The sequence below is a fragment of the Vulpes vulpes genome, chromosome 13 (genome assembly GCF_048418805.1).
Source record: "Vulpes vulpes isolate BD-2025 chromosome 13, VulVul3, whole genome shotgun sequence".
NCBI classification, from domain to species: Eukaryota; Metazoa; Chordata; class Mammalia; order Carnivora; family Canidae; genus Vulpes; species Vulpes vulpes.
The window spans coordinates 85,759,643-85,782,080 of NC_132792.1; the positions used below are offsets into that span (position 1 = coordinate 85,759,643).

The 22,438-nt window shown below is 45.4% G+C and overlaps 1 protein-coding gene across 16 annotated transcripts in view; it reads right to left on the reverse strand.

Annotated features, from left to right (window-relative positions):
* Nucleotides 1-3,060: 3,060 nt before the first annotated feature.
* Nucleotides 3,061-22,438, reverse strand: part of PTPRM (protein tyrosine phosphatase receptor type M) — a 777,617-nt gene continuing 758,239 nt past the window's right edge. For all 16 annotated transcript variants that reach the window (XM_072734918.1, XM_072734917.1, XM_072734916.1 and 13 more), the window contains 4 exons: nucleotides 20,926-21,051; nucleotides 18,766-18,929; nucleotides 12,241-12,376; nucleotides 3,061-3,810 (listed from right to left, as the gene is read on the reverse strand). In XM_072734918.1, the coding sequence (XP_072591019.1) occupies nucleotides 3,757-3,810; nucleotides 12,241-12,376; nucleotides 18,766-18,929; nucleotides 20,926-21,051 (480 nt within the window). In that variant the 3' untranslated portion in view covers nucleotides 3,061-3,756. The remainder of the gene's footprint in view (nucleotides 3,811-12,240; nucleotides 12,377-18,765; nucleotides 18,930-20,925; nucleotides 21,052-22,438) is intronic.

Sequence of the window (22,438 nt, forward strand, 5' to 3'; positions counted from 1 at the left end):
CCCCACACTTGTGATCTTTTTTCTCTCTCTCTCTCTAAAAAAAAAAAAAAAAAAAGTAAAGAAAGCATTTTTCTTTTTTTCAATATGTTTTCTCCCAGTTAGTTGGGTAGGTGGGTAAATCTGGTCTTTGTTACTCTAGCTCGTCTGGGATTAGAAGTATTGGATGAATTTCTCTAAAACTGACCTTTTATAAGATAGATAAGATGGCAGGTGGTGGCCAACCTCTCAGATGGCCTCCAAGGATTCTCACATCCTGGGATTTGTGTCCTTATGCATTTCCTTCTGTACTAAATAGGGCTGACCTTTATAACCAATAGGATATTGTGGAGATGGCAGAGAATGAGACTTCCAAGGTGAGGTCATAAAAGAACTGTTGGGTTCTGCCTTGTTCCATCTTGGATCACTGGGAGAGGCTGGCCCCCGTGCTGCAGGGACACTTATACAGCTTGCATAAGTATGAGGGCTCACATGGAAAGGAATTGAATCTCTGGACAACAGCCAGCATCAACTTGCCAGGTGTGTGTGAGCCATCTTGGAAGTCGGGCCCCTCCACCCTTTAGGATCTCAGAAGACTGCAGCCCTGACCCAACATTGGAACAGTCCCTTAGCGAGTGACCTTAGAGCCAGGATCACCCAGATAGGCTACTCCTGAATTTCTGACCCATAGAAAATGCATGAGATCTTAAGTATTTATTGGTATTTTGAACATTTCATTTTAGAACCATTTGTTTTTCAGCAGTAGATAACTAATGATGATTTTTGTACCTGGAACTGGGATGTCTTCACAAAACTTAAAAATAGGGTATGAGTTTGGATCCAGACCACAAGCAGAAGCCAGAAGGATAACAAGTAGAGTGCTGGTGGGCAGCTCATCCACACTGTTACTACCAGCTGGTTCACCTTGTTGGCACATGGCAGTGGTGTGGCTGCAGCTGTTCCCACCTTTTGAGTGTGAAAACCATACAGCTGCTGCCTCATTTCTGCTTCTGCATCTTGCACAAAATGGCCCCTGGGGCTCAGCTAATTGGAAGTACAGAGAGAATGGGAATTTGGGAAATAAGTTCAGTGCAGCCACATATTGCAAAGCCACTTTAGCCTGTACACTGAATTCTGTTAAGTAGTTCCTGAGCAGGACCATGTCAGGAAGCTAGGGGGCAGGATTTCCTGTGTCTCCAGCCTTTGCAGGTGTCGATAGTCTGGGCGGCTGAGGATGCCACTGTAGAGGAGAACCCAGAGTACTGAGAGAAGAAAGAGAAGGGACACTGAGCCAAGGGATACTTCTTTCCTTGGCAAGGGGCAGAGACTTACTCTGTGTGCTGAAAGAAATGAGAATCTCAACCATGCTGCAAGGCCTCATGGGAAATCGGAAAAAGCCACACAATGTCCCTTTTCTTCTATCACTATTTCTGCTAAGAAGTGAAACCAAGTGAAAGAAAGAAAATTTGAGAGACTCAAAAGTCTAGAGGAAACTACTGGCCTCAATATGAGATGGGGCTTGATCCCTACAAAATGGGGTGAATTGTCAGACTCCCAAATCTTAAGCCACTTCTGCGCCAGGCGGAGGTGGCTTATCTTTTGGCTTAGGGCATGAAGATCCAAGCCATGACTCTGTAGGAGAGAACTGAGGGCATCACGCTTCCCCACCTGTCACAGGCTGGCTGGCCCACAGTGGGTACAGCTTTCCGCATGTCATCCCTAGTCCTGTATCTGGGGGAAGCCATTTTGAAGAGGTATGCAAAGAGCAGTTTTTAACATTTTAGGAGTTTAATTGAAGAGAATTGCGTGGGGATGGTGAGAGGACAGTGTATGGGAGGAGCCCAGCGGTGAGGCATTTAGTCTGGATGCCCAGCTCAGTGCTGGCCTGCTCTCCTGGTTGTGGTGTCCCATCTCCTTCAGGGGCGCTGGGCAATCCCTCATCAGGGCATAGCGATCGTGTCCTCACAGCTCAGCAAAGCACTGCAGGCCTAAGGTGCAGGTGTCAACCTCAGTCCCCTGGGCAGACAACCTCTACTCTTGTTGTCCCTACTCACCAGGGTCCTCAGAGCAGGCAGGAATTCCTGTCAAGCCTCCCCATTTTCCGGAGGGGGTGATGGGTCCCGTATCTCCCTGTCTCAGCAGGAATGGAGTTTCCTTTCACTGTGTGTTGTATCAAGGGTGCCTGTGCTTCTGCTGCCATCCTTCTGCCTCCCCAGGCCTGGAGGCACCTGGCACTGACCAGATGGGGTGGCTTCGGACAAGTATTTGATGTCTTCCAACCTGAGTCTCTCGGGCTGTAAGACGGTTCCATCACTGTCGCAGGGGGGAATGGCTGCCTGTTGGGAAAGCACCCTGCATAGTTTCGGATGCAGAACTGGGTGTCTGGTAAAAGTTCACACTCATCGTCGGTTGGAAGTCACTTAACATAGCCCGCAACTCAGTTTGACCTCATATAGTCAGTGCATGGCCTCACCTCCTCCCTCAGAATCAGCCAGAGGCCCTGAGGAGCGAGGTGCAGGCCACTCTGCATGATCGTTCTCTCGGCCAGGGACTGTCTTGTTCAGCTTTATGTCCTGCTTAAACACAGATTTGTGTCCTGATCCTTTAACCCCTCATAAAGTGTTCTCTCAGTTCTCTTAGCAAGTTTCAGGTTTGAATGAAGCCTGGAGAGGACAGAGGTTACCCCACTGACCAAGACAAAAAAGCGAAAGGAAGAGGTTGTCCTGGTCAGGAAGTCACGGCCCTGGGACTGGCCTCTTGCACTCTGCAACAGTTGTGCCCACCAGGTCAGGGGGCAGGCAGCTCCTCCCCCGCCAGGGAGGCTCCCAGGATGGGCCAGGATGTCTCACGGACAGAAGTTCTCTCTCAAAAATCCCAACCTTACCTGCTCCAGGCCAACAGACCCCATCTGTCTGCCAGGGGCCTGCGGTGACCGGAGCTGCCCCCGTCGCCGGGGCGCTGGGACACCAGGAATACAGCAAGACTGGTCACGCTCTTTATTTATTGAGGAAGAATTCACACAAGGTCACATCATACAATCAATCATTTCCTGCGCTTCATAAAAATGATTGTCACTCACTGTGCTTCACAAAAATTTCTTTTAATGAATAAATAATTTGATGAAATCAAAAATATTTACAATATAAACAAAGGGAGAAGCTTTGGATCTGTGAATCTCATCATCGAGCTTTGCATTTTTGAACTGACTTCTTCCCAAGCTTTTTCCCTTGGAAACAATACAAATCTGATAGAAACAACAACTCATACAGCGTATCTTTGTTCGTTATATGTTTATCTGTTAGTCTTGGAAAGGTACAGAAGCTTATATTATGCAACATGTTAAAATACAAATATTAACTAAAATAATATATTATCATAATGCCAGGTAGCATTCTCCACAAAACAAAAATGTACACTCAGCCGTAACAATAACAAAGGGTTCACGGGCCACAAAATAATACCCCAAAGGTACAAATTCCTTCATAAGAATATAATTGTGCTCTTGGGTTTACCAGATGTCTACGCTGCTCTAACAAGCCGATGCCGAGGAGGACAGTATTTGATGACTCTGCTGTGTGTGTGCTTCTGTCAGGCAGCAGCATTGCTGGGAGTTGGGCAGTGCAAAGCAGTTTCATAAACGCTTTCTTGGGCTCTTAAAAAGAGCCAATTATGCAAAGCAAAATAAGCATATTGAGAAGTCTTCATCTCATCTACACAAATACCATGGAACGTCTTGGCTTTGTGGGATGAAAGGGTTGGTTTGCAGCGCTGTTTATGCCATCAGCCAGAATTCAAGTATTCCAGGGCCACCTCATAGCAGAACTTGTACTGATCCTAGAAAGCGGAAGGGAGAAGATGTCAGCTATGTGATATCCAAATGCTGGTGCTGTTAGAGCAATTATGCCAGGTTAGGGTTTTAATTGGAAGAAATCAAACTGAGAAGGATTTGAATCAGAAATGAATCAGAAAGTCACGGTTGGGAGCCACAAACATCTGCTGTCTGGAGACATTCCCCACAAGTTGTTTCCCGATGAAAGGTATTTTGACATCTACCTCTTCTAGAATTCCTGGAAAGCTCTGGACAACTGGAACACATATATAGATTTGTCCACACATAAATGTTTACCTGTACATCAACATCCTGAATACAGAGTATGGGAAAAATCAATCAAGAAGTAGAAGGGGAAAAAAAAAAGACTTTCCCCAAAGTCTGGGAGAAATATTTTGTGATTCGCTCATACAAGGTCCTCAACATATAAATGCGTCACTCCTGGCCCAGCTATACCCCTGATGTCTTCCATTTTGTGAGAATTTACAAGCACCTCTTAAGTACCAAGTACTTGACCTGGTCCCTGACTTTGAGAATTCCATGGTCTGACTGAGACCACTACCCAATGATAACAAGGCTCGGCACGGAGCAGGGCCCCCGAATGGTCCCCCAACCTGGGCGTAGAGGGGGAGGGAGCATAACTTCCTAGGGAGGACCTGTAAGAGGCAGCAGGTACCTACAGGCATTCCAGGTAGAGGAACCATGTAACGAAAGGCCCAGAGGGGAAGTGTTGGATTCCCTCTGGGAACCACATGTCAGTTGTTAATCAGGCAGCAAAGTCATTTTTCTTGGGCACAGCTTTCTTAGATCATGGACCTTGGCCTGAGGGAGACCTGCCTGAGGTTCTGGCCCTGGTGGGATCTCAGGTGGTAGGAGAGGGCATTTGCACTTGTGTTTGTGTGGTGTGCTAATGGCACGCTCATCTTAGTGTGGTCTCTGAGCCAAGCAGAGGGACACAGCAGCTGAGGATGCTTCTATTTGCCACCTGGCAGCAGCCTGGCAGCTGAGACAGAGTGGCTCAGCATCTAGAAGGCTCTCTTCCCATCTCCATAAGAGATAAGCTTTCACAAGTTGTTAAGTGTGTGCACCACTGTCTCACTACCCAACACAATGGCCAAAACCAAGGAAATGGATCACTTACTTTGAGTTTGCCAAATTAATTAAAACTAAATTTCCATCTTTTGGATATGTGCCTCTTAATTAGTCATTGCAGTCTTCTTGTCTTCACCTACATTTTGTTCTCTGAATGTCCCACTAGTCCAATCTGTTTATTTGAAGACAAAGAGCCATATTTTATCCCTTTGCATGTAATACACCAGTCTTTAGCACAGAACCTGACATACAGTTGGGAGTGTCAAACGTTGGCCGTATATGTAAATGATAACAAAATATGGGTTTAGCAGCATTTGATTCAACCCAATAAATATTGAAGGCTGGAGACCAGGGATTTTAAGATACAGCTTTTGTTCTTTGGGACTTTACGATCTGGAGGGGAAGACAGGAAGCAAACAGACCATTTCAACATATTAGAAGTGCCACAAGATGAAAATATCAGTAGCATCCACCAGGATGGCTAGGATTAAGAAGACAGTAACAAGTGTTGGTAAGGACGAGGAGAAACTGGAACCTCATACGCTGCTGGTGGGAATGTGAAAGGTGTAGCCACTTCAGAAAATCATCCAACAGTGGAACTGGAGGGTATTATGCTAAGTGAAATAAGTCAATCGGAGAAGGACAAACATTATATGGCCTCATTCATTTGGGGAATATAAAAAATAGTGAAAGGGAATAAAGAGGAAAGGAGAAAAAATGAGTGGGAAATATCATCAGAAAGGGAGACAGAACATGAGAGACTCCTAACTCTAGGAAATGAACAAGGGGTGGTAGAAAGGGAGGTGGGCAGGGGGTGGGGGTGACTGTGACGGGCACTGAGGGGGGCACTTGATGGGATGAGCACTGGGTGTTATTCTATATGTTGGCAAATTGAACTCCAATAAAACTAAATAAATAAAAAGAAAAAAAGAAAAAAAAAGAAAAGAAAATCATCCAACAGGTCATCAAAAGGTTAAACAGAAGAATTGGCTGATGACCTGGCAACTCCACTCCTAGGTATATGCCCAAGAGAACTGAACATGCATCTATCAAATATTTCTGATCCATATTTCAGGATTTGATACTTTTATTTTCAAAATATTTAAAAGAAACCATTTACATTTCAAAATTCTAAAAGGCCATGTTGTCAGATGACTGGGCTGAAATGTTGGCTATGAAGTGGTCAATCCTGTTCTCCTGTTTCCTTCACAGAGACAATGTTTTTCATGGAAATCTGAGAGATACAATTACTTATTGCATAAACATGGTCTCGCATAAACCTAACTGTGCAATTTTGGTGACTACTACAAACCATCCTTTTGATGGTTTGTAATATATGAACATGCATCTAGAGGGTCATATAGCCACTGGCCTCCAGCCACAACCCCTAAAAGGATTGTCGGCTTCACTGAAGGGGTTGCTATGTTAGAATCACTGAAGCTGCCCTGTCCCAGGCACGACTATAATTTTCAAAATGAATTTGCTATCATCTTATCCCTCCTAAGCAAACTGTCAATCCCAGTAGATTCTGTGATGACTGGTTTCTGAATCGGCAAAATAAAGGGAAGGAGAAGGAAGACCATAAATTGTTGTGTGGCCTCCCCCAAGCACCCCAGGAAATGCTGGAAAGCAACTGATTACCCTTGATCACCAGGTACAGGCCTGTCTTCTGCAGTTTCCTCTCTCAGCTCACTTGCTTTGGAAGGTATAATTAAGCCACATGAGCTATCTCTGTGGTTCCAGGGGAAAAAAAAAGAACATTTCTGCCTGGATCCCACATTCTCCTGATTTGGGCAACATCAGCTGGCTTTGGGCATGCAAAGCCCAAACACGAGCATGGGTCATCCTTGGATAAGGTGGGAACCAAGGTGGCCAGCTATTCCCCTCTAAAGCCCCCAAACCCACCTTCACGGCAGACCCACCTCTGGTTCTCATGAAGAGGGCAAAGTGACATCTAAAGAGGCATCTAGGGCAGCCCCAGTTTAGCGCAGCGGTTTAGCGCTGCCTGCAGCCCAGGGTGTGATCCTGGAGACAGGGGATCGAGTTCCACATCAGGCTCCTTGCATGGAGCCTGCTTCTCTCTCTGCCTATGTCTCTGCCTCTCTCTCTCTCTGTGTGTGTGTTTCTCATGAATAAATAAATTTAAAAATCTTTAAAAAAAATAAAAAATAAAGAGGCATCTAAAAGCGAGGTTATGTTTTAGAGCTCCCCAACTCCCCACACCGCTGTTCACTCAGGGAGTACATCACGAGGCTGCAAGGCCTGCAAGTGGCTTTGGGGAGCTTCCTGAAGGGCTTGAGCTGTGCCCGTCTCAGCACATGCTGCCTTGTGTCTGAGGAACCAGGGGTCCTGCGGTCACCCTGGGCACTCGCAGTTCCCATGCTGCCTGCGAGTGGGAATCTCTGACACGATCCAGAGAGCAGTATGAACAGTTCACCTGGGTAACCCTTCTCTCTCCAATGCACCTGCTCTTTGAACCTGAAACAAATTTCACAATTTCACCTGGGTCCTGGACTGATAGGTCCTACAGTCTGGAAAAAACCCTGACTAATGGCCCTGGCCAGAAGGTCAAGTGGTCCCCAGTGTGCCAATAATCATGAGTGGGGCCATCTGTGTCAATGTTCCCAGGACATTCCCAGCCAGGGACACCCCTCAATGAGACAGCGGTGTGTCTCTGACAATAGACAGAGTGCATCATTACTTTCATCTCTGCCTTGAAAAATGTAGGGAGAATGTTTTTCCCTCAAAGGAAGGGAAGTTTGTGCCTGGTTTCCTACTGAGACTCATCAGTGTGTGGTCACGGCCTCCCCAGGTTCAAGGGCAGCGAGGGGAAGCTCTGTATGGGTGAGGGTCCCTCAGTGCCTGTGTCCTGGACCCCTGCCCCAAGCCAGTAGCTCTGCTGCCTGAGCCAGTTCCTGACTCAAGGAAGTCAGAGTCTGGAGTGGGGGGCAGGGGGAAAGGGCACAGGGCTTTACTGGAGATTACTTTCTGCAGGGTGCAGGAAGACTACACCCGGACTTCCACAGGAGGACTCGGGGAGAATGGGTGCTTCCCAGAGGCTGTGTGTCAAGCCCAGGCCCAAGCCCAGGCCCAAGGGAAGTGGAATGTCCTCAAGTGTCTCCAGAGATGGGCCACACTGGGCCTCTCTGACTCCCCGTCTGGGGCCTATGTCCTCCACTCAGCACTCGCACATACCCACACCTACACCTACTCCCCCATCTACCTCTATGTATGCGTGCACACGCGTGTACACATACATACATATACTCACATACACATACCCACCCCTATGCATGCACATACACACACGTATACACATACAATACCCGTCGCATATATATACTCACACACATACCCACCTCCCTACACCTACTTCCCCCTCCACCCCTACATATGCACACACACATGTGCACACACACATCCATATATATGCTCACATACACACGCCCACCCCCCACACCACTATTCATGCCTACACACACACTGACACACACACACTCACATCCACCCCTGCACATGGCATGTACCCCCCCTACACACCCCCACAATCTACTCCTAAACATGTATACATGCACCCCCAATATCCATACACATGCACACCCACCCATACCTACACACAGCCCCCAACATCCACCCATACACATACACGTGCACCCATACTTGGTCTGGGGCCTTGGCTTTTGTGACAGTGCCTCAGGTAATTCTGACGTATGGCCCTGGCTGGAGCCATTCTAGACTGGGCACTAAGCTTCTTAACCCTACCACATACTAGAATTACCTGGGGTGCTTTTAACATCTGGCTGCTGCAGCCAGCCCCTAGATCAACTGAATCATGGCCACTGTGGTGAGCCTAGAGCTTAGGATTCTTTAATGCTTTCATTAAAAAAAAAAAAAAAAAGCCAATTTATAGAAACAGAATAGAATGGTGGTTGCCAGGAGCTGGGGTAGGGGAATGAGGTGATGTTGGTCAAGGGTACACATTTTCAGTTATAAGTAGTTCTTGGGATCTAATGTACAGGCAGGGTGACTACAGTTACTAGTGATACAGTATTATGTATTTGGAAGTTGCTGAGAATAGATCTTAAGCATTCTCACTACAGACTCACAGGAGTCCAGTATGTAGCCTAAGCGGGGTGATGGATGTGTTAATTATCCTGATCTTGGTAACCTTCGACAATGCAGATGTATGTCAAATCCCATCATGTTGGCCAGAGTTCCCCCACCTTCCAGGGGACAATGTTTCTTTAGGAAAGATCTGTCCCCCAAAGGCTGTTTCTCTGTTCAAACAGAGCCCTGGGGGGAAAAAAACAAAAAAATCATAACGGAGCTCTGGAAACGCCTAAAAGCCAGTGAGGACAAAAAAAGAAAGGAGATGTTTGTTGAAGCAGCCCATTTCCCTAGAAACTTCAAAGGCGCTCAGGCACTGGGGACTCCATCTGAATCTAACCAGGCCAGGAGGAGGTGGCGGGTGGGGGTGGGGGGGCGACTGAGCCTCCTATGGGACCCAGTCCCTGGCCCTCCACACCCCATCCCCTCTGCCTCCCGACCAGCCAGCACAGAAGTGCGCTCCAGGACTTTCTGGAACACATTTCATCATTCTAAGAAGATGCAGCTAGGCAGACTCAGTACCCTGTGCTTTTCAGTGGCTGGTACAACATTTTGTGCTTAGGAGAGGCTCGGGCCTCAGATGGTCTTCTATGCCCAATGAAATTGTATTGGGTTTTATCACCTGGACCTGAATTAATTAATTCCCTCAGCCAAGGTACACATATATGACTACCAAAGTAACAGAAATTGTACTTGTAAGCAAAAAACAAACAAACGACAGGAGTCCTCATTCAATTCAGGAAGCTTCAAGCCCTCTGAAAAGAGCCCTGTGACATTTGTTCCTCTGGTCACCAGATTTTACCTATTATTTTGCTAACAATCACTGTCACAAATGTATCAGACATTCTTCCAGGAAATTGAAAATACTTTCCTTATATTTTTCAGTACTGACCTTATCCTAAAACTGGTATTGACCCTCAGAAGTTTGGGCATCGAAAGATCTTATTTTCTCTATTAGAGCAACCTAATCACAGAAACGCCTAAATTATTATAGAACAGTGGGCTCCCTGCTGGTCCCACCACCTGCATGTCCATTCAGTCCACAAAGAATCACCTCCATCCTTTAGTCTGTACCACCAATGTGGAAAAAGCCGCACTGTTTCTGCACATAAAAATTCGTGAGTGATGAAAGCTACAGCCAGAGCCATTAGTGGAAAGCCCCGGAAGGGTCTATTACTAATGACCTGCTTAATTCCGGCTGCGGTGAGAGGGAAATGATACATATATTTTTTTCATCAAGGTCAGCTTTGCCCAACTACCAACCAAAGTTTGGAAGCTACACATCGGTCCCTGAATCCCAGAGGTTAAATGCCACTTAAGTCAGAATATTTTAATTTAGGTATTTGCTTCCATCTTCTGCCCACCTTCTTATCTTTTTTTTTTTTAAGATTTTATTTATTTATTTATGGGAGACACACAGACAGAGGCAGAGACACAGGCAGAGGGAGAAGCAGGCTCCCTGAGCCAAAGGCAGATGTTCAACCACTGAGCCACCCTTCTTATCTGTCTTAAACTCAGGCCACCTCTGATGGCCCAGCTGCCCTATCTCAACTGCCCCCACCCAGCCCCGAAGACGGAGGATTCTGGTACAACTCTTCCAAATTCACGGGTGATCCCAAGGAGTGAGACAGTTCTCTGCCTCTGGGAGGGGCTGGCTCTAGGGACGCCTGCACACGGGACACGCCAGCCAGCCTTAGCCTATTCACTTGAAATCTGCGCCTCTGTAAAAGCCACTGAGTGTGTGGCCTGGCACATATTAAGCACCATGTGAATGACAGCTGCTAGCTGTCATCATGCCACCTCATCCTCCTCACCCAACCAGCTCATATGTACCTGCTGGCTACAGGATGCCCAGTAAACACCTGCACTCTCAAGAACCACTTTCTCACCTTTGCAGTTGCCAAAACACTCTCACACATACTGTCTAGCGGGATCACTTCAACCAGCCAACGTTATCCCTGGTTTACAGGACTTGGGGTCAGGAAAGCTAAGTGACCGGCTCAAGGAGACGTGAATTGCCAGGTTACTTTGTCTGAGGTCACTTGAGTTGAATGAGTAGCAGAGCTGAGAGTAGATTTTGGGTTTTCCTGGGCATCCCCTAGGGCGGGGAGGAGAGGTCAGCAGTCTGGAGGGCATGGTCCTTTTCCACAGAAGCCAAGGTACTAACTGCTGATGGTTCTGGAAGTTGGCACCTGACCAAACAGCAAACACCTCCACCAAATTCTCTGGGCAGCACCCTGCTTCTTGGAAACAGAATAACCCATCAAGCAGGACATGTGTACCTGGGGGAAGCAAATGCCCCAGGACAGTGACTTGGGTGAAGGAGGATGTGTCCCAGGAGTGGGTTGGCAATGGTGACTGTCATTACACAGCCTGGGGCACTGTGATGACTGGGACCACGGCGACTTTCTCAACTTTGGCTCGAAGCTCCACTCTCTCTTTAGTCCCTTTCTTATACATTAGATTTGAAGCCCACTGCCCCAGTGCTGAGGGCCAGGCCATACAGGCTTTCCAGGCCTGTGGTACCAGCCATGTCTTCCTCCCTCTCCCTACCCCAGGCTGTTCTCCTGACCTTGGGATCATCCCATCGTTTCCTTCAGATCCTTCTTCCATCAACAGAGAGGTACAAACACCGAATCTGAAAGCTCCCCCACTTTAAGCTATTCTACTGCTTGCAAGTCGTGGTGGTTGGCATTTAAATAGCTGCACACAAGAAAGATTTCCTGAAATACTCTAATAATTGCCCCTAATCCTTTCTTTCTTGGCTCCTTCGTCCTCATCTGGGATACGGCCACTAGACTTAAATGCAATATTTCAATGTCAAACTAAAATTCACAGCTTTGATAAATATTAGATGATTAAGCTATTTATAAAATATATAATTTGAAAATCTAAAAAAAAAAAAAGAAAAAAAAGAAAATCTGGCACTTGGTGTGCTGTGATTATTATGTCTTCCCCGTGAAGACTAAGCACTTAGCCATGTGGAAGGCACTGCCAGGAAGGGAAATTAATAAGGATGTTCACTTGTGAGTCTCGCCTCTTTCCACAGTGCCAGTGTGTGGAGGTGAAGTCACCCTGTGAAAAGCCAAGTGAGAGAGGGGAGGGAGGAAGGCCCTCGCAAGCACAGTGATTCTACTATGCTTCTGCAGACGAGTCTCCTCGCCCAGGAATCAGTTTTACCACCAACTACGCCAGCCAAGTTCACCCGGTTCAGCAGGCCAGAGTGAGGGTCCTACCAGGAGGTCCACCATGTTGGGCTTATTGTTCCTCAGTGTCTTCACCGCATGGAAGACATCCACCGTCCTCTGGTGCCGGAGCATCTCACAGACGATGCTGATGGCGCAGAACGTCCCACTGCGGCCTCCTCCGTTCCTGTTGGAAGAAAAATCAGATGGTCCCATTGGCCCTCACACTGCAACCTCTCATGGTGCCCAAGCCCAAGCAACAGGTAATGGTGAGGGCCTCAGAGGCTAGGGGAATGCTCCACCTGGGCGGATTCTTTTAATTAAAGCAAATGGTGTCAATGAGCCCAAGCACTGGGCCCACGGGTCACCTGACTGGAGGCGATGATCAACTGGCACGTTCTGCTCTCCTAGCTACGCCTCTGCCCTGGATTCTATAATCTGATATGGCGCCCTATCAGTTTTATTCAGGACCCAGGGCTGAAAATTTTCAGGGAATAAACACCTCATCTAGTATTGGCCATGAAAATTGGTGATGAGTGTTGGGTATGTTCAAAGACGGACTTGGCCTTAAAACAATCCATGAGTATTTCATTATTTATCTCTAAAATGTAAGGGTTCTCTCTGAATAAAACTTTTCATTCTGAACAAATTTTAGATGTGCAGAATCACTGCAAACACAACTCGGCGAGTTCCCCAGCATACTCACCTTCCCCTGATACGAACACCTCTCATAGTCATAGTATGTGATCAGGACCAGGAAATTAACACTGGGGCAGTATTATTAACTCAACTACAGGCCTAGTCCAATGTCACCAGTCAAATGTCACCAATGTCCTTTTTCTGGTCCAGGATCCAATCTCGGACCTTGCCTTGTACTGACTTGTCTTGGCTCCTTAGTCTCCTTGTCTGTGACAGGTCCTCAGTCTTTCCTTTTTTTTTTTTTTTTTTACCTTGATACTTTTTTAAAAAATATTTTTATATATTTATTTGAGAGAGAAAGAGAAAGAGAGGGAGAAAGAACATGAGCAGGAGGAGAGGCAGAGGGTAAGAGAGAAGCAGATTCCCTACTGAGTGGGTAAGCCAGACATGGGACGTGACCCTGAGACCATGAGCTGAGCCAAAGCAGATGCTTAACTGACTGAGCCACACAGGTGCCCCAATCTTGACACTTTTGAAGAGTACTGGTCAGTTATTTTGTAGAATACAAAATATAGAACGCACCTGTAGACAGTAGCCATGGTCTCCATTCACAGTTTGAGAAGTTATTACAAAATACAAATTGTGGACTGTCCCTTCATTTGGGTTTGATGCTTTCTCATGATTGAGAATGAGGTTATGCATTTTGGCTAGAAAACCACAGAAGGACTGTCCATCCCTGTAGGGGTTCACGATGCTGAACTGTCTTATTGCTGGTCATGTTGGCCTTGATCACCTTTTAAGATGGTGCCTTGCATTTTTTTTCACTGAATAGTTATCTTTTCCTTGTAGTCACTATCTTGGGAGAGATACTCTGGAACACTGCAAATGCCTTGTCTCTCCTCAAAGTTTCACCCATTGGCTTTAGGATCTATTGGTGGATTCTGCCTGCAACAATGGTTACTGTGCTGTTTGTCGAACTGATTTTCCACTTCCCTCTCTCCAACATTCTACTGTAAGAGAGAGCTGCCTTTTCTCTGGCATTTGACTTATTTGCTTACCTCTTTTATCTTATTATTTATTTAGAAGTCCATTTAGACTTACACATGTTCATTTTATTCGATGATCTAAAATCCAATAGTATCAATCTTTATTTTGTTGCTGAAATTGTTCTGGTGTTGGCCATTAGGAGTTCCATCAGACCTCCATTCTTTTTTGAGTACTTTCTTACTTTCTGGAACCACAAGGTGTTCCAGACTCATCTTGTACCTTCCCTGCACCAGCTCTGAGATCAACCATTTCTCAAGGAGCTAAGGGATTTTTTAAAAAAATAAACACAGTATAATTTATTATATCTAAAATAAATATTACTATATTCATATAATTGAATTTCTAGTCACTGTTCCAATTTCCCAGATTGTTTCAGACATTTTCTTACAGCTGACATTTTCAAATCCACATCCAAGTAAAGTCCACACATTGTAATTGGTCGATATGTCTTACAAGTTTATGTTAATCTATAGGTTCCTCTTTGCTCTTTTTTTTTCTTGGCAATTTATTTGTTGAGAAAATGGGGTCATCTTTCCTGTAGAGAGCCCCATGTCCTGGGTTGTTCTCATTCATTGCATTTCTGTGAATCATTTAACATGTTTCTCTCCCTTATTTCCTATAAACTGAGAGTTAGCTCCACAGCTTCATAAGAATTACATATTCTTTAAGACAAGGATACTTTACAAGTATACTTCGTTGGGAAGCAGGCACAAAATATCAAGTTGTTCCTTGTTTTTGTGATTTTAGGATTGATCATTGTGCTGGAATGCCAGCTTGATCAGTTCATAATTAAGTCCGAAATCAGTTTTTTAAATAAAGTATAATGTACCTACAATTAAGTCCACAAGTGGTAAGTATATATTTTAGTTAATTTCCAAATGCATATGCCACTTAACCATCATTCAGATCAAGATGCAGACCACGATTAGCCTCCTAGGCCTCCCTCAGACTTCTTTCTCATCAATATCATCAATAACTCAAAGATGACCTCTGTTCTCATTTTGGGCATCATAAATTTCTTTGGTCTGTTTTTGAATTTTGTATAAATGGAATCCTACTATTTTGCTTCTGGCTTATTTTACTTAATATTATCCATGTGAGAATCATCCACCTTTTATCAGTGGTTTGTTCTTTTATATTGCTCAGAATAATCCCACTGAATAGATACACTACTGTATAATTTATTTACCTATCAGCAGAGGAATGTTTGGGCTGTTTCTAGTTTTCAGTATTCTAAGTAAATCTGCTATAAAAATGTCTCCTGGTGCATATATGACTCAATTCCATAGTCACGTACCTAGGAGGGGAAGAGCTCAGAGAATATATTTATATTTAGCCTTCAGCATTGCTGTCGAACACATCCAAAATGGCAGTATCATATTTACTTCCTGCCAGCAGGGGATGGGAGTTCCTGTTACTCTGCAGCTTCACCAACTCTTGGTATTTTCATTTATTTGTCTTTTCAATTTCACCCATTCTATTTTTTATTAAAGATTTTATTTATTTATTCATAGGCACAGAGAGAGAGGGGCAGAGACACAGACAGAGGGAGAAGCAGGCTCTCTATGCAGGGAGCCCAATGTGGGACTCGATCCCGGGTCTCCAGGATCACACCCCAGACTGCAGACTGCGCCAAACCGCTGCGCCACCAGGGCTGCCCTATTTCACCCATTCTAGTGAGTGTGTAGGGGGCACCTGATTCTGGTTTTAGTGTGTATTATCCTGAAAATGAATAATGCTGAGTGCCTTTTCTGTGATTATTGGCTATGTACATCTTCTTTGTTTATAAAACGAATCTCTCGTCAAGTCTATTGCTCAAACAATTGGGTCGATCTTTTCTTATTGGCTTGCAGTAGTGAGGCATTCTGGCTGTGAGTCCTTTGTCGGATGCATGTATCACACGACTCTTTGTCCACTCTCTGTCTTGCATTTTTCACTCTCCTTTGTGTCTTTTGACAAACAGTAGTGCTTAAATTTAATGGAATCCATTTTTTCCACTATTTTCTTTTGTAGCTAGTGTTCTGTGTCTTGGGTAACATCATCTTTGGTTGCCTCATGGTCATGAGGATTTTCTCCTGGAAGCTTCATTGTTTTCAGTTTCACATTTTGGTCCATGATCCATCTGGAAATGATTTCTATATGTAGCATGAGGAGGGAGGCCAGGTGCACAACCTGTCTTTTGCTCCTGCCCTGCAGTAGGTATGTTGCTGTGGGGTCTTTGCTGTAATAAGGTGATCGTGACGTGTGGCTCCATTCCAGGATTTTCTCTTCTGCTCCATTAGCCTACTTTCTGTCTCTGCACTGATACCACACTCCTTTTCCCCCACCAGCTTTTCACCTGATGCTTTCAGCAGCTCTTCAGGACCACTGTCTACATCCATTATTTTTGCAAAATGGCAATCCCTTATTTCTATCTATTTCTTCTGGTTTTATGAACTGGGAGATGTATAAAGAAAAAAAGAACACCCCTATTTGCTCACCGTGAGTATATGTGAGGCTCGAAGAACCATCCCAATTACAGCACCTGGAGGTCTGTCTGGGGGCAGGGACTGCTCTGCCCACAACCGTTAGGTGGCACTACGCTATGCTGAATACAATGTTCCTACCTCATAAATGAACAGCAGAGAGCTTCCGTGGTTCAAAGCATTCTTTCCCGCCCTATACTGGAGGATACGAGTTCAACCTAACTTTGTTTCTCACAACTAAAAGATTTATAAATCTAAACAGCCATAAACAGTCTTACCAGGCATAGGTCTCATGTCCACCCTGATGCCAAGAGAGCAAGAGGCAGCCCCGTGGCAACCATGGGGACTTCAGAATTGGGGAAAATGTTTCCCAAAGAAAGATCAATTTCTCCTATCAGAATAGGGGTGGGGTGCTGGGCTGGCAAGAGGACATAAATGACAGGCGCCCACCACTGTACACGATAAAGAACAGCCTGCTGTAGACATCACGTGGAATGGCAATGTGATTGCTTAGTTCTGGGGTCACAGCTGGGTCTTGGGAGGGTATAGTCGGTGGTTGTCTATGAGGTGCAGTAATTTAAGGGGTCTCTGTATCTTTCCCGCAGGCTGTCCCAGTGCCTCAATGTCCCCCAGTGTGACTAGTCCTTTGGGTTATAGCACTGGTCCTTGTTAGAAAGCTGCTGATCAAAGGAGGTACCATGCATGCATTACATTCCAAGTTCCAGACACTGACACACTCCAGACACAGATATGGGGATCTGCAGACTGTTTTTAGTTTTTCAAAAGACCTTACATATAATACAAACCTTAACTAAAATGGCAATTTTCCTTGCTGGGTCTTTATCAATTCACACTGGTGACCCCCCTCCCCCCACCAACTGTATTCTGATCAGAAGTTATATCTGCACTTAGAGAAATAAAAACGGGGGTGTGTGCTGCTAATCAATCCTCTTTGACATTTTCTTGGTAGAAATGTTTTTAATGAACTGGGTCTATAAGAAGGAAGGGAAAAGCAGTAAGCAGGGAGGACAAAGGATTGGGGCCTCTGGTTGAGGCTAAGTGTGAATGGGTTCAGAAGACTCTTCTCAAGGGACTGTCAGTTTCTGTAGGAAGAAATACTGCCACCTTTCGACTCCTGAGAGGCAGGGCACAGTTCTGAGGTACCACAGACCCCCCCTGGGCCCCTGGGCAGGTGGCAGGGCATGAGGGATGGGCCTCAAGGTGAGGGTAACCCATGTCCTTAGGCAAGCTTATCATTTTAACTAGGGTTAGTCTGCCCAGGGTTAAACCTCATTTTCCCTTCAATTTGGGAGAGATCTCACTGTGTGCTAATGACACTCCGCTGAAAAGAGACATAAGCCTATACTTGAAGTTTCAACAAATTCTCTAAACATTTTCCCTAACTGCATGACTTTCTAATTGCTTGCTCCATTAAGCCAATCCCAGCTGGCTGATTAGCTACATATCATCACCAATGAGAAACTGCAGGTGAAAGTGCTCCACAAAGCATGGCTGTCTCTATTCAGTGACTCAACCTTGGCCGCATGTTGAGATAATCTAGTAGTCTGCAAAAACATGGATGTCTGGGGCCTCTCAGGGATTCTGATAAAGCATATTGCTTTGGGTGTGGCCTGGGCACAGTTATTTTTTTCTTTTTTGTTATTGTTGTTGTAGTTTTTAAAAATCTCCCCAAAACACCCTCAAAGTGCAGCCACAATTGGGAAATCACTGCTCTGTAGCAGGGGTTTCTCCCTCTGAGCACCTGCTAGATCTGCTGGCCTGGAGACCATGCTTTGGAGACACCGGCTCTAACCAAATATGTATACATAATCACATATATACACATTCCCAGGCAAAAAACAAGACACAAACAAAATTCTCTCAGAAGACAATTCCTTTGAAAGACAGTTCCTTTGAAACTTCTGACATGATTTCCTAGAGTATTATCAACTAGTGTGATGGTAGGGCAGCTGTGCTATCACCAGCTTTGCCAGGTGGGGCAGGGGCCCTGATTTGCAGCATTTGCTGATGTAGAGGATGTAAATACTTCCACTGTGGATCATTTCAACTTACCAACAGTTTAATAATCAGCTCAGGAAATACCCCTAAACTTAACACTTGGCTCTCATGAGCTGGTAGGAGCCCAGTGAACCCACTCAGGTGTTTCTTGGGAAGCGTGGGGTGGGAGAAGGGCAACACAAGGTCAGGGGTTACTTCTATAGCAGTGATACCTCATGCAATGCAGAATGTGCCTCTCGTTTTCTGCAAAGCAAACCAAATCCTTAGCAAGTAGACAGATGATCTGCATTCACCCAGACCTACTTATTTTCTTCTCCATTTATAGAGACACAAGGGATAGTAAACTAGGGGGACAGTAGACCGTGGCCGGGCCCCTCTGAGGTGCAGAGCCCCTCTTAGCACTTACAAGCAGTGCACAACCGTGCGGCCTTCACCACCATTGTATTCCTCCTGCCACTTGTCCACTTGGCGAATGAGCTTCAAGAAGGAGCGCTTGGACACCGGTGTATCCCTGTACATGGGCCAGCCCAGGAACTGGAACTGCTGCACCATCCGGTATCCATCCTGGGGCTAGAGGGGATTTGGCGACAAGCAGGGAGTGGAAAGAAAAAAGGCATCATTCACGTGTGGAATTCCAGCAGGCTGATTCCACCTGCTTAGACTTCTCAGAAAGCAGCCCGTTAGTAGAGGAGAGGCCTGCCTATAAATAACCCAGGAGGCTTCCACTGGCCTGAAGGGGTATGAGCTTTAATCTGGGGCTGTTATAAAAAACTAGGAGTTTTAAGTGACAGACCAGACAAATAAAAGTGAAGCAGAATGCTTACAGGGTTGTGCAAAAGCCAAGTGACAAGTAACACATGATGTGAGGCACCGACCCCGTTGTGCAGTAAGGGGTAAAATGGGTTGACTTTAATTGTAGGTAATTTAAGGGTAAAGGAAAAAATTATAATCTGGAGATGTCTGTGAGCTTAGGGGGACAGAGGTTTCACAGCGTTGAGTGAGCACAACATGGTGTTGCATACTGGGGTGAATCTTGCTACAATGTCCATAGTCAATCTTTACTTAAAACTCAATGGAATTGGAGTATTCCAAGAAAGTGTTAGAAACGTGGCAACGGTTGTCATCTGGCCGCAGCTAAATCACTGGGTTACATCTCCCACGGCCTTTGGCACCTTTGACCTGGGTGATCGTTCTCGCTCTCTGAGCCTTTCTTCACCTAGCTGTCTTTCTCCACTCTCTGCCCTCTTCTCGGCCCCCTTTCTCCCTGACCTCTTGCTGATGGAAGCCCAGGTTCAGTCCTCAGGCCCCCTGTCTTCTCGGTCTCTCACCTGATGAGCCCACTCTGTCTCATGGCTTTCAAGACTCCAATAAGTCATCAGTTTACATGTCCATCAGTTTACATGTCCAGGGTGCCTCTTCTGAATTTCCCCTCTTAGATCCAGGCCTACTTGACATGTCCACCTAGGTGTCTAACAGCCATTGCAAACCTGGTCTGCTTCCCACCCTTCTCTCTGGGAAGGAGAGTCCTGTTATACCCACAGCTGTCCCCAACTAGGTTACTGTTACTTCCATTGGGTCATTTCTCAGGGCCCTAATCTTGAGACACACCTCACTACCCCTTGGGATCCAGCCTATTCCCAAATCCCATTGGCTCTGCCATCAGAATCTATCAGGATCTCACTATCTCATTACCTCCAACCGCTGCCACTTCATCCTGCTGTTGTCGCTTCTCACTTGGAATTTTATAATGGCCTCCTGACCTGTTCTCAACCCAGAAGCTAGAGGACTCCTATTTATTTATACTCTATTTATTATTATTTTTTAAAATTTAAATTCATTTTGCCAACATATACTGTGACACCCAGTGCTCATCACATCAGGTGTTAGAGTGTTCCGTTATAAAGGTAAATTATATCATGGGATTCTTTACTCAAAATCCTGCACTGACTTCTCATTTCCTTCACAGCAAAAACCCAAATCCTAGCAGTGGCCTGTGAGGCCCTACATGGTCTCTGTCCCCCAGACCTCCCCAATTCCTGGCTACTTTCCCTCTACGTGGACAACTCAATTAGCTACTCTCACCTTTGCTTACTGAGTTTTAGCCACATCAGCCTCCTCACTGTTTCTGAGGAAAGATAAGGCCTTACTTCAGGACCTTTGCACTGACTATTGCTTCTGCCTATAAAGTTGTTTCCACAGAGAGCCATGAGGCTGCTCCCTCACGTCGGTTGGGTCTTTGCTCACAGGGCACATCTATTTAAGACAGGGACTTGTTCTCCCTTCTGTTCATGGCCGTAGTGCTTTCTATCTTCCTATCTTTTCCCTATAGCATTTATTGCTTCTAACATATTGTATCTATTATAATATCTGTTGTATCTATTATTTATTGTGTTTTCTCCCATTGGAAATGTAAGCTCCATAAGGTCAGGGAACTTTGTTTTGTTCACAAACACCTAGAATGTATTCCAAACTCCTAACCAGTGACTGACACAGAGCAAGCACTCTAAATGTTCAGTGAATGAGAAAATAATGAACCCGGACATAAGTGATGCTGGCTGATTCTTACCCTGGCTGCGTTATAAATACGGAATATCCTGCTGATGATGTCCTCTTCTAAGTCAGCAGAAACAAATTCCACTTGGATGGGCCCATGTCTGTGAACTCCGTTCTCTGGCCAGTACTGCGGACACAACTGAGTTCACAACACAGAAACGCAAGGTTAATTATAGGAATGAAAGGACTCCTAACAGCTTGGAGGAGGTCACTTTTGATATTCAGTAAGTCTTAATACTTCCTTGATTCACTTCATTTTCTTTCCTCTCCCTCCCTCTTTTCCTCCTGGCAAGTAGATTTAAGGACTTTCTTGTTGGCTGATTCCTCAGCTCCACCTGTCCTTCTACTTTTTTCTTCATTTTCTTAGAAAGCATCTTTAAGCCACAAGCCATTCTGCTTTCCAAGGAGGCCATCTGGATGCTGTTCAATGCATCCCATTGTGAGATCCCTTCTGCATGCCTTTATCAGGCCCTGGGGAGATGGCACTGGCTGCCATTACAAGAGTTAAGATACTTGAGATGGTGCATGTACCCGCTGGCACCCAAATCTCCATCCTCCCCCATGTGGGCTTGCTTTGTACTTTGTAATCACTTTTGGGAATAGGGCCATTCAGTGACAAGATACTGGTAACAGTGTTGGGTTATATTTTCATGATCTGGTCCAAACCCTCTCAGCTGAGATCTAGGAAACCTGATATAATCAGAGCAAAGGCCTTTGTGTTTTACCCGGAGGTGGTTTTAATGAAAATCACAGTTTCCTAGAGTCTCACACACCAGGTATTGATGACACCAGGTAACTAAAACTGTGTGAATGTGATGCACACCTTAGTGTGGAAGAAGGGATGCTGGGAAGGGTGGCTTATGACAGAGGCATCTTAGTTTGCTACCACCCCACAGAAATACTAAACTTGCAGAGAGATGGGGAGAACCCCCACGACTTTTCCCTCTCGTAGACCTTTGAGATGCCTTGAGAGCCTTTAAAGTCTGAAATTAAACTTTTTTAAAGATTTTATTTATTTATTTATGAGAGACACACAGAGAGAGGCAGAGACACAGGCAGAGGGAGAAGCCGGCTCCCTGTAGGGAGCCCGATGTGGGACTTGATCCCCGGACCCCAGGATCACACCCTGAGCCAAAGGCAGACACTCAACTGCTGAGCCACCCAGGTGCCCTGAAATTAAACTTCTTTTGGGACTTGGTATCCAATGATGCTTTTGGGAGTAGAGTTTAATTTTTATCTTTCTGATTTACCAGAGGGACGAGTGGCTTATGGGAGGCAAGAGGGAATTACTTCATTATCTATGGTTTCTATTGGGCCAAGAGCAGATGAAAAATCTATCTCATTTTAAGCAGAATGATGTTACCACAAAAGGAGAATTCACATGTTGAATTTCCTTTTGTTGAATGACTTTTATTTTCCAAGGTACCTAAAATCTTATTGACAGAGGTTGTAAAGATTGATTTACACCCAAGATTGCAAGATAGTTTTCAGTTAACAGTGGGTCAACTGAAACAGCAATCTATTAC